The 16,849-nt window shown below is 45.2% G+C and overlaps 1 protein-coding gene across 12 annotated transcripts in view; it reads left to right on the top strand.

Annotated features, from left to right (window-relative positions):
* Inpp5b (inositol polyphosphate-5-phosphatase B) overlaps positions 1 to 16,849 on the top strand; it is a 62,342-nt gene that overhangs the window by 24,686 nt on the left and 20,807 nt on the right. For 3 of the 12 annotated variants that reach the window (XM_060379575.1, XM_060379577.1, XM_060379582.1), the window contains 3 exons: positions 5,163 to 5,273; positions 12,724 to 12,826; positions 15,989 to 16,156. In XM_060379575.1, coding sequence (XP_060235558.1) covers positions 5,163 to 5,273; positions 12,724 to 12,826; positions 15,989 to 16,156 — 382 coding nt within the window. Of the gene's footprint in view, positions 1 to 5,162; positions 5,274 to 8,756; positions 8,865 to 12,723; positions 12,827 to 14,719; positions 14,817 to 15,988; positions 16,157 to 16,849 lie in introns of those variants that run through there. The other 9 variants (XM_060379578.1, XM_060379584.1, XM_060379579.1 and 6 more) reach the window with 5 other exon arrangements.

Raw genomic sequence — 16,849 nt, 5'->3', positions numbered from 1 at the left:
TGCTGCATAATGTATAAAGAAAAAGAGACTGTGTTTGAAAGAAAGAAAGGAGTAGAGGTGGGGGAAGGGAGGTCAGATGGAGGGTTTGGAGGGAGAAAAGGGAAGGGAGAATTATATAATTTATATATATATATATATACACACACACACACACACACATACACATATATATGTATTTCCTGGTTTTTCTTTTTTTAATTAATTTATTCACTTTACATCCCAATTGTAGCTCCCTCTCTTCTTTCCTCCTGGTGCCATACTCCCTCCTTCTTTTTCCCATACCCCCTTTCCTGTTTCTCAGAGAAGGGGAGCCTCCCTTCTTACCAACCCACCCTAGTTTATCAAGTCACATCAGGACTGAGCATGTCCTCTTTCCCTGTGGCCCGGCAAGGCGGCCCCACCAGGGTGACATAATCAAAAGGAGCTAATAGAGTCCATGTCAGAGACAGCACCCGCTCCCATTACTAGGGAACTCACATGAAGACCAAGCTGCCCGTCTACTACATCAGTGTCAGGGGGCCTAGGTGCAGTCTATGCATGGTCCTTGGTTGGTGCTTCAGTCTCTGCAAGGCCCCCATGGGCCCTGGTTAGTTGGCTCTGTTGGTCTTGTAGAGCATCTGTCACCTCCAGGTCCTTCTATCCTTCCCTCCTCCCCCCTTTTCCACGAGTCCCTATGCTTCACCCAATGTTTGGCATGAGTCTCAGTATCTGTTTTGATCCACTGCTGGATGGAGCCTCTCAGAGGACAGCTACTCTAGGATCCTGTCTATGAGCATAGCAGAACATCATTAATGGTGTCAGGGTAGGCTCTCTCCCATGGGTCTCAGGTTGGGCCAGGCGTTGGTTGCACCTTCCCTCCATCTGTTTTGTCTTTATCCTTGAACATCTTGTAGGCAGGGTAAATTTAGGATTGAAGTTTTTTGTGGGTGGGATGGTGTTCCTTTCCCTCCACTTGGAGTCCTGTCTAGTTAGTGTCCTCTTCAGTCTCTATGACCCCTCTACTAGTAGTCTCAGCTTTTCTACAGTTTTTCAAGACAGGGTTTCTCTGGGTAGCCCTGGCTGTCCTAGAACTCACTCTGTAGTCCAGGCTGGCCTCAAACTCACAGAGATCCGTCTGCCTCTGCCTCCCAAGTGCAGGGAGTGAAGGCGTGAGCCACCACTGCTGGGCTTTAGTTAATTTTTTTTTTTAATGTTTCTTTAGCTTACAGTTTTGGAGGCCAGAGGTCCAAGTTTGAGGACCCCATCTTTTGACAGTGTGGCAGTGTGTGTGGCAGAGTCACACTGTGAAGCCAGAAGGGATTAAGGGCTGGGGTTCTTTTTGGAATGACTTGCCATTGAGGGAACTAACTGGTATCCCACAAGAATAGCCTTAATCCTTTCTGAGACTGGCATCCCCAGCTGACCAGATCACCCACCTATAGCCGCCTGAGCTATAGAAGTCCCACCACCACTTGCCATTGCTAAATGAAGGCTAACCTTCCAGAAAAGCGTTGTGGGCAAGCTGCATCTAAACCAGAGCCGTGTGTGTGTGTGTGTGTGTGTGTGTGTGTGTGTGTTATACGGATGTGTGTTGCTTTATAAGGGCCGTATATGTGAACATAGATTCACAGTCCTTTCTAGCATATGGTGATGTATTCACCCTCAGCACCACCATCTTCAGGGCTTCATCAGCAGTTCTGAACTCCCATAAACTTTGAGAGCTGAAAAGCTGAAAAGAATTTTTCTTTGGCTCAAGCTAGATTTGGCAGTGAAACTTCCTTTTACCAATAAAAGTCTATTTATAGGCTTTATTTATCCAAGAGTTGCTATTCATAAGCTGTACTGCATCTCAGCCCCTACTGGGATTGTTAATGGCAATGGTGTAGGTAATGTCTTATTCTAAAGGGCCCCATTCTGAATTCCAATATACATGGGGCTTGGAGGTTTTAAAGTCAGGCTCTGTGGGTCTGTGGCTCTCTATTGCCATTCAGTCTAAGAAGAAACCTTAAAAGGCAACAGTATCTGTTAAGCAAAGTTTGTGTGGGAAGTTTTTTGTTTTTTTGTTTTTTTTTTTTTTTTAATAAGATGTGAATGCAGAGTCAGAATTTAAAAAGAAGCTCGGCAAAGTTGCAAACGCCTGTTATCTCAGCACTCGGGGAGGTAGAGGCAAGCAGATCTCTGTAAATTTGAGGTCAACCTACAAAGTGAGTCTAGGACAGCCAAGGCTTCACAAGAGAAACTCTGCCTTTAAACAAACAGACAAGAGCGAGTGAGCATTCCATACTACTCCACACCCAGAATAGGCTGCAGGTGTTAGGACTGACTGATGCTGCTCTTAGTGGGAAATGACTTCAAGTGTAGGCGTGGTAGGAAGTCACTAGGAATGCATTCAGAAATCACCCCTGAGAAATGGCCCCAATGAAGAGAAAACAGACTGTTTTGTTCAATATTCATTATTGGCTACCAAGGATGCACCACTTGTTATGGGGCCACAGGGAAAAGAATCCTCTCTGTCCCCTCTCAAGAAGCATGTGGTCTAGCTAAAGAGATAGGACATCTAAGAGCTCTGATGTGATGAGTACCTATACAGATGCAACCCCGAGAGCAGGGTGTGCTGGGATCCCAGAAACTGGAAGTCAGAAGCAGCAGGTTTGGCTAGCTTGAGTTGGTCAGCAAGTCTCTGTCTCAGAAGACAAGGGTGCTGGAGAGGTGACCCAAGTTTAGTTCCCAGCACCCACAGGTAGCTCACAGTCACCTAAAACTCTGGCTCCAGGGGATTGATGCCCTCTTGTGGACTCCTCAGGCACCTCTACTCACATATTTATATACACTCACACAGATTCTCTCTCTCTCTCTCTCTCTCTCTCTCTCTCTCTCACACACACACACACACACACACACACACACACACACACTTAAGAATAAATCTTGGTGCTAGAGAGATGGCTCATCTGTTAAAGAGTACTGGCTTCTCTTGCAGAGGACCTGGCTTCATTTTCCAGCGACCACATGATGTCTTACAGCCATTTTGTACCCCAGTTCTAGGGGATCTGATACCTTCTTTTGACCTTTTTAGGCACCAGGCATACATGTGGTGCTGGCAAACACTCATATATATAAAGTAAAAAAGAATTGAAAAAAATCTTTAAGGCTGAATGTGGTAATGGTAGTACATGCCTTTAATCTCAGCACTTGGGAGGCAGAGACAGGCAGATCTCTGTGATTTTGAGGCTAGCCTGGTCTACAAAGTGAGTCCAGGACAGTCAGGGCTGTTACACAGAGAAACCCTGTCTTAAAGTTGGGGGGGGGCAAGAAGCTGCCCAAGCAGAGAAAGCACTTACTGTATAAGCCTAGGAACCTGAATTTTACCCCAGAACTCACATAAAGGTGGAGGAAAGAACCAAGTCCGCAGAGTTGTCCTCTGACACCCTCCCAGTCATAACAGAGACCCACGGGAGTGTGCAGGAGGAGAAGTAGCAGAATAAGTGGGGCTATAAGGAGAGGACTAGAGATGGCTTGAGAAGTTGAAGGGTGATTGTAGTTTAGCAGGTGCTGATGGGATTGGTGGGTGGGATTGGATATAGACAGGGTCAGGGGTAAAGGGGTAAAGTTTTGGTGGGAGTGGGTTAAGGGCTTATAGAGAGAGGTAGGGGTGAGGGTGAGAAATGGGGCTGGAGAGGCATTTTGGGGTTATTTATAGAGAACTTTATGTGCTAACTACACAGGTTCAAGGTTCTATTTCAAAGGTCACTTAATACATAAATGAGCTATTGAGAATGATGCTATCTTTTAGCTGTTGATTGAATGGGTTGGAGGAGGCGAATGCAGGCATGAGCCTTGCAGAAATCAAGGCTGAAACTAAGGCATGGCAGGAGGAATGAAGAAGAGGTTAAATATAAAGGTATTTAAGAGAGCTTGATGTGGCACATGGCTTTAATCCTAGCAGTCCAGGGCGGAGGTCAGTGAATCTCTGAATTTCTGGTCTACGTAGGGAGTTCCAGGCCAGCCAGGATTGTATCTTTAAATAAATCAATAAGGATAATATTCCTAGACCTGGTAACTGAACAGAAGAAGGAAGGAAAAATCTTGTCACCTCTTAGACTGGGTGACAAAGGAGGACTGAGGCTGGAGAGGAGCAGAGGGGAACTGGGGAAGCTTTGGCAGAGGTGAAGGAAGGGAAGTTGTGGCCAGAGAGGGAAGAGTGGGGCTGTGGAGTAGTAAATGCAGTAAAGACCTGTTGACAACCAGCTTCCATGCCAGCTCTGGGGAGAAAAGGTTCCGAGAACTGCTCGTAGCTGGAAATCCCCCAGTGGTGCCTTAAAGTTTCCGTCCATGTCTTGAATGGAGACAGTCCATCCCACAGAGAGGGTTGGCAGGATGGAGCACTGCAAGACAGAGTCCTCAGCACACTACCCACCTGTGGGGCAGAGCACACTAAGAGGCCTTGGAACTCATAGACATTGTAGTCACAGCTTCTTAGGCTGAGAGGCTCACTCTGCTGTTACAGAGCCCCAGGCACTATACTGTTAGTGTCCCTATGTTATAAATCAAGAAAGGAAAACAAAGAAGGAAGTGACTTGTCATTTACCAGGAAGAGAGTGGTGGAGAAGGCCTTCAACTCCGGTTCCCTGCTATATCCATTCCGAGACCTCAGTACATGCCTGCTGCGTACCAGTCCCTGCATCTTGGAGTAGCCCAGGGAGAGCCAGCCCTGCCTCTCAAGGTTTATCTTGGGAATGGCATCTGGTCTGGTATACACGAGTGATTGCAAATCTTTTAGGACTTTTGTGAGACAGCATCTCCTGTAGCATAGACTGTCTTTGGTCTTGAACTTACTCTGTAGCTGAGGGTGTCCTTGAGCTTCTTGACCCTTCTGCCTCCACCTGCTGCATGCTGGATCACAGGTGTGCACTGCCATGCACAGCTTCATGCAGTGCTGGGGTGGAACCCAGGGCACAAGCTCTCAGGCTGATAGAAATAGTATATGAATAAAATGGCTTGATACTAAAAATGGTAGTACTAATCGGTAAACCTTTTTGTTTTTAGGTTTATTTAGGGTGTGTGCGGTTGTGACATAATGTATGTGTTTCTCTGTGTGTGCATGTATATGGAAGCCAGAGGTCAAGATTGGGTGGCTTTATCAATTGCTCTCTTGTTTTCTCTCTCTCTCTCTTTTGAGATAGGGTTTCTCTGTGTAACAAAGCCCTGGCTGTCCTGGACTCTCTTTGTAAATGAGGCTGGCCTCGAACTGTCAGAGATCTGCCTGCTTCTGCTCCAAAGTGCTGGGATTAAAGGTATGTCACATCCAGCTCTTTTATTTTTAAAATTTTGTTATTAGTGTGTGAGTCCATACATGTGTGTGCATCCTGGCATGTGTGTGGATGTGAAGAACAGCTTTGTGGAGTTGGTTCTCCTTCCATCTTTACTTGGGGAGCAGGGCTAGAATTTGGACTTAAATTGTGCAAGTGCCCATACTCACTGCACTGTCTCACTGGCTCTCCCCATTCTTTGGAGTCAGGTCTCTCCCTGAGCCTGGAGCTCATCAGTTGGGCTAAGCTGGATGGTGATGAACTCTAGTCCCATCCACTCCCAATGCTAATGCTAAGGTTACAGATAAATGTACCACAATGCTGAACTTGCATGTGTGCTGGGGATCTAAACTTGGATCTGCATGCTTGCTTGGCTGCACTTTACTGACTGAGCCATCTCCCCAGTGCCCAAGAGAAAAACGTTTAAAAGTTGGTTGTGTTTCTCAAACTTTTCTGAAGCATCCAAGGACTAAGTATTATAGGGACATGGTGGGAGTATAACATTTTCAATGAGACCACAGATCTGTTGAACAGATAAAACTTCTAGCTCAGGGGAGTTGGCAGTTTCAACAGTAGATGGTGCTGCATTCCTTGAGATGTGATTCTTTATGTGGGTTTGGAGACTTTGTGATTAAAAACAAGTAAACAGTGTGAGTAAGCAGCCCTTTATCAAAATGCTTGGGACCTGAAGGGTTTGGGAGTGTAGACTCTTTTTTTTTTTAGATTTGCCTTATACATAATAAGATCCCATGGAGATGATGCCCAAGTATAAACCTGACATTTATTATACACAGCTTATACATACAGCCAAAGGTATATGTTTGTGTGTGTGTTCATGTTTGTATGGGAGTGCAGGTGCATGTGTGAAATAATGTATCATGGTGGAGTTTTCCATTTCTGATCATCATATTAGCACTCAGAAAATTTGAGACTTACCATGGTGGCACAGGCTTGCAATCCCAGCACTTGGGAGGCTGAGGATGGAGGGTTGCTGGAAGTTTAAAGTTAGCCTACGCTAAATAGTGCAATTCTGTCTCAAAAGACAAAAAACGGGGGTGGAGAAGGGGAGATGGTTCAGAGGTCAAGTGCTTGCTACTCTTGCAGAGGACAGAGTTTCCTTCTGGCATCTATGTTGGGTACATTTTGGATCCAGTGCCCTCTTCTGGCCTTCATGTGCACACACACTCAAGCACGCTTATCGCCCCACAGACTCACATACAAACACACAATTAAAAGTAAAATAAGCCTTTAAAGTGTGTGTGTATTTGTGTGGGTATTTTGTTCCTGAGGAATTGAACCTACGGCTTCATACATGCTAGGCAAGTGCTCTACTGAGGACCAAACCTAGGGCCTTGCTCTTGCTAGGCAAACACTCTACCACTGAGCTAAATCCCCAACCCCTTGTTTTGTTTTAAAAACAGAATGGTCATTCTGTAGCTTAGGTTGACCTTGAATTCAGGGCAGTCCTTGCACTTGGTCCTCCAAGTGTCAGAATTATGTGTGTATGCCACCACTCATAGATAGAACTTCTGGATAATTGTTGTTTTGGTTTTTTTGTGAGACAAGGTCTCTATTATGTAGCTCTGGCTGTCCTGCAACTCACTCCTGGGTATCTTTTTGACCTAGAAGTAAAAAGATGAGGGCTCAGTGGGTGAAGATGCTTCCCCCAAAGCCTGATTACCTGAGTTTGATCCAGGACACACATGGTAGAGAAAACAAACTCCTTCAAGTTGTTTTCTGACCTCCAGAGCATACTGTGACATACATGTCCTGTTGTCCGTCTGTCTCTGCCCACACCCACCCCCTGTCCTGCAATAAAGAAATACATATTTTGATTGTAAGGGGCTGTGAGCTGAGGAAATTTCGGAGCTTCAAGAGTAGAGGTAAAGGGATATTGAGAACTTGCTTGGGGCGGTGGGGGAGTTGGCTACCACAGTGTCAGGGTGAAGCTCTAACACCTGAGCCCAGGCTTGGATGGAAGGAGGAGTGGGCAATGTGGGTGTCAGGAGGAAGTGAATCCCAGAGGGACCAGCAAGAGCAAAGCCCTTGGCATTCAATGAGCTTGACAGGTTCCAGGAACTGTGGAGAAGGAAACATGATGGGGCCAGAATGTGAGGGGTCCCAGAGGCTTGAGATGCCCAGGGCACGGCCTTCTTAACTTTTGCTTCTGAGGGTGAGTTTTATTTTCAGTGTGATGGGAAGTTATTTGGAAAATTTAAGCAGAGAAATGACCCCATCTAAAACTCTTGTGTACTTTAAGGTTTGCTGTGGCCGCTCTCTGGGAACCTAACAATAGGCCTTATGTAAGGAAGCACACAAACAGGAAGCTGCTCCCGTAGTCCTGAGACGTTCTGGGCACGGTTTTGAAGGCAGAACTTGCTTCAGTTGCCAGTGGATTAAATGTACGTGTGAGCGAGGAAATGGGCAGGGCCAGGAGAAGGCCTTGGTGTGTTTGTTTGCTGGTTTTAGGTAGTTTTGTCTATCTCAGGCTGTCCTTGAACAGCAGTGGTAGTCCATGTGTTGAGATTGTAGGCGTGCCCCATCCTGCTGGTTGTTTTGTCAGTTGGACATTGTAGCCCAGGCTGGTCTCACTTGAGGGGGTTCTGCTGCCTCAGCCTTCCAGGCCCTGGGATTACAGGCTTGTACCTCTGTGACCAGTGAGTGTGAGGTTTTGATTCTGATCAGCTGGTTGAATGCTGGCGCCATTTACTGGGATAGAGAAGATGAAGCTGGGACGTGGGTGTAGGAACTGGAGATCAGGTGGAAGGTGTAGAACAGAAATGTAAATCAGTCCTTGTTTAGTGTTGAGTTGTTTGCATGCTGTGAAGCAAGATCTATTTTCATTAATCATACTGTTTTTCCATAGCATCCCAGGGCAAACTGGAGCTGTCTGACCAGGGGCCCCCTAAAGACCCACACACAAGTCAATGGCATCGCACAGATGACCTGGGTTCACAGTGCAGCTTGTGACTTGTGGCTTTTCCTCCAGGGGGATCAGATGCTGTAGATGGAGATTCTCTCTCTATCTCTCTATCTCTCTTTTAATAATTTATTTATTTGTATTTTATATATATTGGGGTTTTGACAGTATGTATGTCTATGTGAGGGTGTCAGATCCCCTGGAACAGGAGTTACAGACAGTTGTGAGCTGCCATGTGGGTGCTGGGAGTTGAACCTGGGCCCTCTGAAAGAGCAGACAGTGTTCTTAACCGCTGAGGTGTTTAGAAAACTTCACTCTGCTTTTCCTGCTCATTAGTCTCTTTGGTGGGCAGGACATTCTCCTGTGTCTCTATTTTATTTTATTTTTATCTGTCTTTGAGGCAGGGTTTTTTTACATAGCCATAGTCCTGGCTGTCCTGTAACTCACTATATTGACTGGGTAGGCTTTGAATTCACAGAGATTTGCCTACCTCTTTTTTTTTTTTTTCCTTTTCCTTTTATTTAATTTTTTTTTTCTCTTCTTTGAGACAGGGTTTCTCTGTGTAGCCCTGGCTGTCCTGGAACTCACTCTGAAGACTAGGCTGGCCTTGAACTCAGATATTCACCTGCTTCTGATTCCAAGTGCTGGGATTAAAGGTATGCTTGCGCCACCATGCCCGGCTAAAACAAAAATTTTTGAAGCTGGATATGGTGACGTGTTTTTTTACTCTTAGCACTTGGGAGGCAGAGGTAAGTGGATCCTTATGAGTTTTTGAGGCCAGCCAAAGCCACTACTTAGGGAAACCTGTAAGTAAACATGTAGAAGTCAGAGTACAATTAGGGAGACTTAGTTCTCCCTAATTTTACCATGTGGGTGCTGGGGACTGAAATCAGATTGTCGGGCTTGGTGTTGAGTGCCTTTACCTACTGAGCTTTCTCACTGGATGGTGAATCTCCATTTTCCTTATCGAGGTCTCACCAAAGCTGACAGTTGCCCCATGTCCAACTTGTCTGCTATTTTCCTAAAGTGGTCCACAGAGTCTCGTGGCTAGCCTGGTCTCCTTGTGCCCCCATTTGCATTTACGTGGCAAGAGGCCCACGTGGAAGTGCTAGAGAGATGGCTTAGAGGTTAAGAGCACTTGCTGCTCTTGCAGAGGACCCAGGTTTACTTTCTAGCACCCATATGGTAGCTCACAACCCAAACTCTAGTTCCAGGGAATGCTCTGCTATCTTCTAATTTTCTCAGGCACACAGGTAGCGCATACACATGTAGGCAAGACCTTCACACACAAAATAAATAAATCTTCAGACAGTGGAGGGAGGGGGGAAGAGGGAGAGCCATGGGTATAGTTTTTAAAATCCTGAGATTAGGGCTGGAGAGATGGCTCAGTGGGCAAGAGTTTGTGAAGCCCAACAGCCACATTGAAAATAAAAATAAAACTCTGAGGCCAAATGAGGTTAGGAGCTGAGGAAGAGAACAGCTAGGAGGGAAGGGCTGTGCTTAGGATTTTACAAGGGAAGGAGAAAAGGAGGGACCCTCCAAGGGCTAGTTCCCAAGGAAACAGTGACATCCATCAAGTGCTCACTTCAAGGAGGTGAGAGTGGACAGAGCTGCAGCCTGCTCTGACTGGGCCTCATGTTTATCAGTTACCATAAGCAGCAGTTAGTGAAAGATTGCAGACATAGCCAAGGCCGGGCTCCAGAGGGCTGAGATGAGGCTGGACTGCCAAAGGTTGAAAAGACACAGGACAAGAGCAGAGGCTGGATAGGGATGAGCTCTTCATGGGGTTTTGATCTAAGGTTCTAGTACTAAAATCTTTTACAGTTTAGAACTTTTCCCCCCCTTTTGAGATGGGTTCTCTCTGTAGCGGTGGCTGTCTTGGAATTTGCCCTGTAGATAAGCCCAACCTCAACCTCAAGGATCTGCCTCTTGAGTACTGGGACTAAAGTGTATTATCACATATCCATCAGAACAGTTTTATTTTCCTATGAAAACAGTACAGAAAAATTTCCTAACTTTATATCAGTTTCCTGTATCACCTGTCTTGCACTAGGGATGGCACATTTGTTATCAGTATTAAACCCATGTTGATAGATTCCTATTGACCAAAGTCCACACTCAGATTTTTACCTAATGATTTTTCTCTGTCCACTCTGTCCACGGTCCCATCCAGGACCCCCATGACACTGAACTGTCATGTGTCCACTTAGTTTCCTCTGATTCTTGCCTTGTATTTGATGGCCTTGACAGGTTTTAGGAACACTTCCTTTTCTCCTTAGAGGGAGAAAACATTCTAGAAAACTCTAGAGGGAGGGAACATTCTATCTGTCAAGGCTGTAGGTTATCAATATTACTTATCACAGGTGAACCTTGACCACCTGGCTGAGGAAGTGCCTGTCACATTTCTGTCCCACAAAGCTTTGATTTTCCTCCTTTGCATACTTCACGCTTTGGAAGGAAGTCCCTCTGCACAGGCCACTCTGTGGAGTAGGGACTTGGCTCCCTCTCCGAAGGGAAAGCTGCTGTGTGAGCTTTTTGCAATTCTCCCTGGGAGAGTCATGTCTTGTTTTATCATCCCATGATTATTTATTATTATTTTTGTGTGTGTTTTTAGTACTTTCCTGCTTTCTAGCACTGTCAGAGATTTCAGGCTCATTTCGTGTGTTTCTTTTCTCAGTCCCCAGATAGCCATACTTCTCAGGAGCCCAGTATTAGAAAATTGTCCTAGACTCACATCAAGTGTGCTTTTGCTTTCAGACGACAGCAAAGCAGTATGTGTGTCTGTGTGGTGGGGGTCAGTTTTTTTTTTTTTCTTTGAGAAAGGGTCTCATGTAGTTTAGACTCAAACCCCCTATATATTTGAGGGTGAATTTGAGCTTCTGATCTTCCGGCTTCCAGCTCCCTAGTGCTGGGGTTGGTATAGATTACTGTACCCAGTTTATATGGTGCTGGGGATTGAACCCAGGGCTTCATGCATATGAGACAAGCACGCAGTCTCCCAGCTGAGCTACATCACCAGCCTTATGTGACTAGTCCTTTTTTAAAATTTATTTTAATTTTAATCATGTGTATATGTGGGAGTATATGACGTGTCGGGTCCCTGAGAGGCCAGCAGCAGAGCTGGAGCTGGAGTTGTAGGTGGTTGTTTCCATATCTAATCGCCTGTGTTAAGCTAAATGTTAATCCACATTGATAGTCCTAAGTCTCATCCATCACCACTTGGATCATTCTAGCTCTCTTTCTTTGCTCATCTGAACTCTCCTGCTTCAATAGTGGGTCACTTGTCTTACATCATTCACCATCCCTTTACTCTGTGCTCATGTGCAGTAGTTGCCCAGCTGTTAATCTGTGCCATATGGTAGGCATATTCTGAACTGGAGCACAGTGCTTGCATGGCTTCCCACTTGTCCACTTGGGCTTACAGGCTACACATTTTTTTTTAAATATTTTTTAAAGCTTTATTTATTATTTATACAACATTCTGCCTGCACACCAGATCTTACTATGGATGGTTGTGAGCCACCATGTGGTTGCTGGGAATTGAACTCAGGACCTCTGGAAGAACAGTGAGTGTTCTTAACCTCTGAGCCATCTCTCCAGCCCCAGGCTACACATTTTTAAAGTTTTGTGGTTAACACTTTTTCCCTTACCCCATGTCAGTATGGTTCCATGTTGTAATGGTTAGATGCCTTTGTCATTTTCTGTATGTCACTCCAGGAGTCCCTGAGATCTTAAGTGACCTTATTCATTTATTTTTGATGGTGTCAGGAATCAAATTCAGGGCTTCGCACATGTTTGATAAGCACCCTACCACTCAGCCTCATCCTTAACCCATGAGTTGTTTTGTTTATTTTGCTTTTCTGAATCTGGGTCTCACCATGTAGCTCTAGTTGGTCTGTAACTCACTAAGTAGACCAGGCTAGCTTCGAACTCACAGATATCTGCCTGCCTGTATTCTAAGTGCTGAGATTAAAGGCGTGTATTTGCCCTTGTTTTTTTTTTTAAAGATTTATTTATTTATTATGTATACAGTATTCTGCCTGAATGTATGTGTGCAAGCCAGAAGAGGGTACCAAATCTCATTGTAGATGGTTGTGAGCCACCATGTGGTTGCCGGGAATTGAACTCAGGACCTCTGGAAGGGCAACCAGTGCTCTTAACCTCTGAGCCATCTCTCCAGCCCCCTTGCCGTTGTTTTTTGAGGCTGAGTCTCATCATGTGTCTTAGGTGGGTCTTGATGGGTGTGTATATGCAGATCCAGGTGAATATGGAGGACAGAGTTGGGTGTTGAGGGTCTTCTGCTATTGCTGTTCCCAGAACGGGATAGAATGGCTAGAATAGCTTTGTTTTCAGTGGCAAAACCATCCAGGTGAGCTACCTTTCTGCCTCTGCACGTGCCTTGTAAGACCGTACCTGCATGCCAGCTTGGGCCGTTGATTCCTTGGCCACTGCCTGAGTAGCTATGCTCTGTGTACTCAAGCACACTAGTATGCTTTAATTCCTTCTCTTCTTTAGGTGGTTCTAACCTTGACAGCTCGAAGCCAAATGGGAGAGGCCTGCTTATGGACCAAAGCTCTGGAGCCAGGTGTGCGGATAAGCCAGAAAACTGGGTCACAAGGTACTGCAACCCTCCCTTCGTTTGTACCTGAAGACTGTCTTCATTAGAGACTCCCCCATTGTGTACTCCAAGTAACTGAAGGCAAGAACGGTTTCTACTGTGCGGGCCATGGGTGCTCCTACTGTGTATGCCAAGCTGCAGCCTCTTACAGGGACTGTTGTTTACATCAGAGTTTCGCACTTTACTGTTTTAGAGCTAAGGAGCCCCAGGTGACAAGGAATTACATAAGGGGGTGGAGAGATGGCTCAGGAGTTAAGAACACTGGCTGCTTTTACAGGGAACCCGTTTCATTTCCAGCAACCACAGGGCTCCAGGGGATTTGACACTCTCTTCTGGGAATTGCACTCATGTGTACTTTCCCTTATGGAGACACACACATAGTTAAAAACAATATAATAAATCTTAAATAAAGAAAAGAGACTTCATAGGTTGGGTAGAGAGAAGATGGCTCAGTAGATAAAGCATTGCCCCATAAACTTGAGGACCTGAATTCAGATTCCTAGAACCTGTGTTATTTATTTGCTTACTTATTTTATTATTTTATTTTTATTTAAGGCACTCAATGTCCTGCACTAGCCAGGAATCCTTTTAGAACATGGACTTGCAAGTACCCTAGCTCTCCCGTAGAGATTTAGAAAGTGGTCCGGAGAACGCTGTGCAGTTCTGAGAACCATATCCACATCCCAACACCTGAGTAACTAACAAGCTGCTCTCACACGTTCGTGACCCACTTCTCCGGGCAGGGGGTGAGGCACGGAGACAGGAAGATCCTAGCGACGTGCTGGCTTCCATCCTAGCTTAACAAGCAGGAGCCCCATGTTCAGGGAGGAAGCTAGTCCAGCTTGCCTGAAGGGCTAGACAGGAGCACAGCCAGCATCCTCTGGTGCACGCACACACCATTTGAAAAGTTAAACCTGGCAAGGTGGCACATTCCCTTAATCCTAGTGCCAGGGAGGCAGAAGCAGATAGATCTCTGACTTCAAGTGTACACAGTGAGTTCCAGGCCATTCCTCCACACAGCAAAACCCTGTTTCAAACAAATAAACAGACAAATAAGCAAAAATACAGGAAATTGAAAATGTTTAATTCCCCCCCCACATTCTTTTTATAATTTTCTGACTTGGAAAACACTTATTTTTTTTTTTAAGTCCTTTCCCCCACATTGCACAATTATTTAGTGTGTTTTCTAGTGTCTTCTAGTAGTGGTAAGTAGAATCATATGGTAAAAATAAAACACTTTTTGGTCAATAGTTTAATTACACCCTTAAGCAACAATGAGTGTATTTGAGAATCCATCATTCTTGAGAACCATTTTGGTGTCTATGTCATATATTCTTTACAAAAAAAAATTTCTTTTTAAGATTTATTTTATGTGAATGAGTGTTTGCCTGTGTGTATGTGCCACAGGTGTGTCTGATGCCCTCAGGGGTTAGACGATGGTGCCAAATACCCTGGAACTGGAGTTACAGATTGTGAACTACCATGTGGGTGCTGGGAACTGAACCTGGTTTCTCCACAAAACTGACAAGTGCTCTTAACCACTAAATCCATCTCTCCACTCACCCTTCCCCACTTCCTTATTTTATTTTGTTTGGAGATGGTATTACTATGTGGCCCTGGCTAGCCTAGAGTTTGATACATAGAGGAGAATGGCCTTGAACTTAGAGGTCTGCCTGCCTCTGCCTCCCTAGTACCGAGATTAGTGTGTGCCACTGTGGTGGTTGAAATAAAAATGGCCCCCACAGGCACGCGGGGAGTAGTACTCTTAGGAGGTGTGGCCTTGCTGGAGTAGGTATGGTACTGTTGGAAGAAGTGTATCACTGCGGGGGGGCTTTGAGGTCTCAGATCCTCAAGCCTGGCCAGTGTGTCACTGTTTCTTCCTGCTGCCTACAGAGCTGGATGTAGAACTCTCATCTACTTCTGCAGCACCATGTCTGCCCGCATGCCACCATTCTTCCTGCCATGATTATGATGGACTAACTTCTGAACTGTAAGCCAGCCCCAATTAAGTGTATTCCTTTATAAGAGCTGCCATGCTCAAAGCGTCTCTTCACAGCAGTAAAACCTTAATTAAGACAGCTGGCATGCTCTACAGTCTGACATAGCCTTACTTGATGTGTAAATACCAGTGGCGCTGTTATTACTTACGCGGTACCTTAGTCAGTGTTCTGTTGCTATGAAGAGACAGCATGACCACAGCAACAAAAGAGAGCATTTCATCGGGGGTTACTTTCTGTTTCAGAGTAATGGTGGCATGGAGGCTGGCACTGGAGCAGTAGCCGAGAGCTACATCCTGATCCACAAGCAGCAGGAAGAGAGCCTGGGCCTGGCATGGGCTTTTGAAACCTCAAAGCCCACTTATAACTTCCTCCAACCAAGCCAGACCTCCTCCAACAAGACTATACCTCCTAATCCTTCTACACCTTTTGCATAGTGGAACTAAGCATTCAAATACATAAGCCTGTGGGGGCCACTCTTCTTCAAACCACCACCAGTGTCATTAGTCACTGCTGGGATGGCTTTCACAGCCTTACGTACTTTAGTTCATTAAGGCACCTTTAACCTGTCTTTTGGGTTGTAGCATAGGACCCTGTTAGGCAAATATGTCATATTTTTCTTACATTAGCTCTTGAATAATTTCTATCCTAGCTACAGATACTACATGATAATATAGTCTAAATTTCTATGGACTTTTTATTTGGTCTTACTACAAGAGGTCTGGAGGACCTTACAGTCTTGTTCTGTGAGGCACAAAGATGCAGAAAAACGCTCACATCAGAGTCCCAGCCGCACTCCACTCCCTCCAGCAGGATGAGCACATTCCACTTTCGTAGTACTAGGGGTTGAACCGGGACCCTGTACATATGAGTCAAGTGCTCTGCCTGTTGAGCTATATGCCAAGTTTTCCTTCTTTTTTCTTTTAAGGTCCGTTTGTGACCTAAGAGTCTTTGAATGTATTATCAGAAAAATTTCTAGACCAGTTATACTGTGTAATCAACATTTCAGGTTGCTTAATCTCCCATTTGTTATTAGCAAATAAATTTAACGTGGCCTCCTTTACTCTTCTGTGATTCAGGTGCTGATGTGTGGGAACATCTAGTTTTATATTTCTTTTCCATGCCAGACTCAAAACATCATTAAAATGCTTTCATTTTTCTCTAGACAGCCTAAATCCAAGTCTGAAATTACCGACATGGTTCGCTCCTCCACAATCACGGTATCAGACAAGGCTCATATTTTATCCATGCAGAAGTTTGGACTGCGAGACACAATTGTGAAATCACAACTCTTGCAGAAGGAAGAGGATTACACCTACATCCAGAACTTCAGGTAGCTAACTAGGTTCTCCACAGTTTTATTTCTTTTGAGACAGGGTATCACTGGGTAGTTCTGGCTGGCCTGGAACTTGCCATGTTGACCATGATGACCTCAAATTTACAGTAATTCTCCTGCCTCTGCTTATGGAGTGCTGGGATTAAAAGTGTGCATCAATGGTTTTTCAAGGCAAAATGACCATTCTGCTCTCTGGAATTTCAGCATCTGTTTCATGTACCTTGGATTCGGAAGCAAATTATTCTGTTTGATGTTTTTCCTTTTCAAAAGTATCATTGCATTCACTTTTTGGGGGTTGTGTGGGGAAGGGCATAAGGTCTCTCTGTTACCCAGCTTGGTCTAGAACTTAAGGGATCAAGTCATCCTCCTGTATCAGCTGTACAGATGCCAGGGTTATAGATACATGCTACTGTGCCCACCTCTGGGTGCTCTTCATTGACAGGTGTCCAGCAGTCTGTCCTCTGGGCAGGCGCTGGTTGATAGACTGCAGTGGTCGGTGCAGCTTTCGATGGCTGCAAAATATTCACAGGGATAAATGAGTATAGAACACAGAGCAGTACCCTGAGTATCTGCCTGAGGTTTTCTGTCCCCTTAGTCATTCCAGGCCTTTGAAGAAAACCATTGAAAATGAAATTTGTTGACGTCCGGTAATCCTGTTAGCTGGCTTCACAGAACATTAAATGAATAAAG

This window comes from Meriones unguiculatus, chromosome 3, assembly GCF_030254825.1.
Source record: "Meriones unguiculatus strain TT.TT164.6M chromosome 3, Bangor_MerUng_6.1, whole genome shotgun sequence".
Classification (NCBI taxonomy): domain Eukaryota; kingdom Metazoa; phylum Chordata; class Mammalia; order Rodentia; family Muridae; genus Meriones; species Meriones unguiculatus.
The sequence above is the reverse complement of the archived record's forward strand: the minus strand, read 5'-3'. Positions and strand labels throughout refer to the sequence as shown.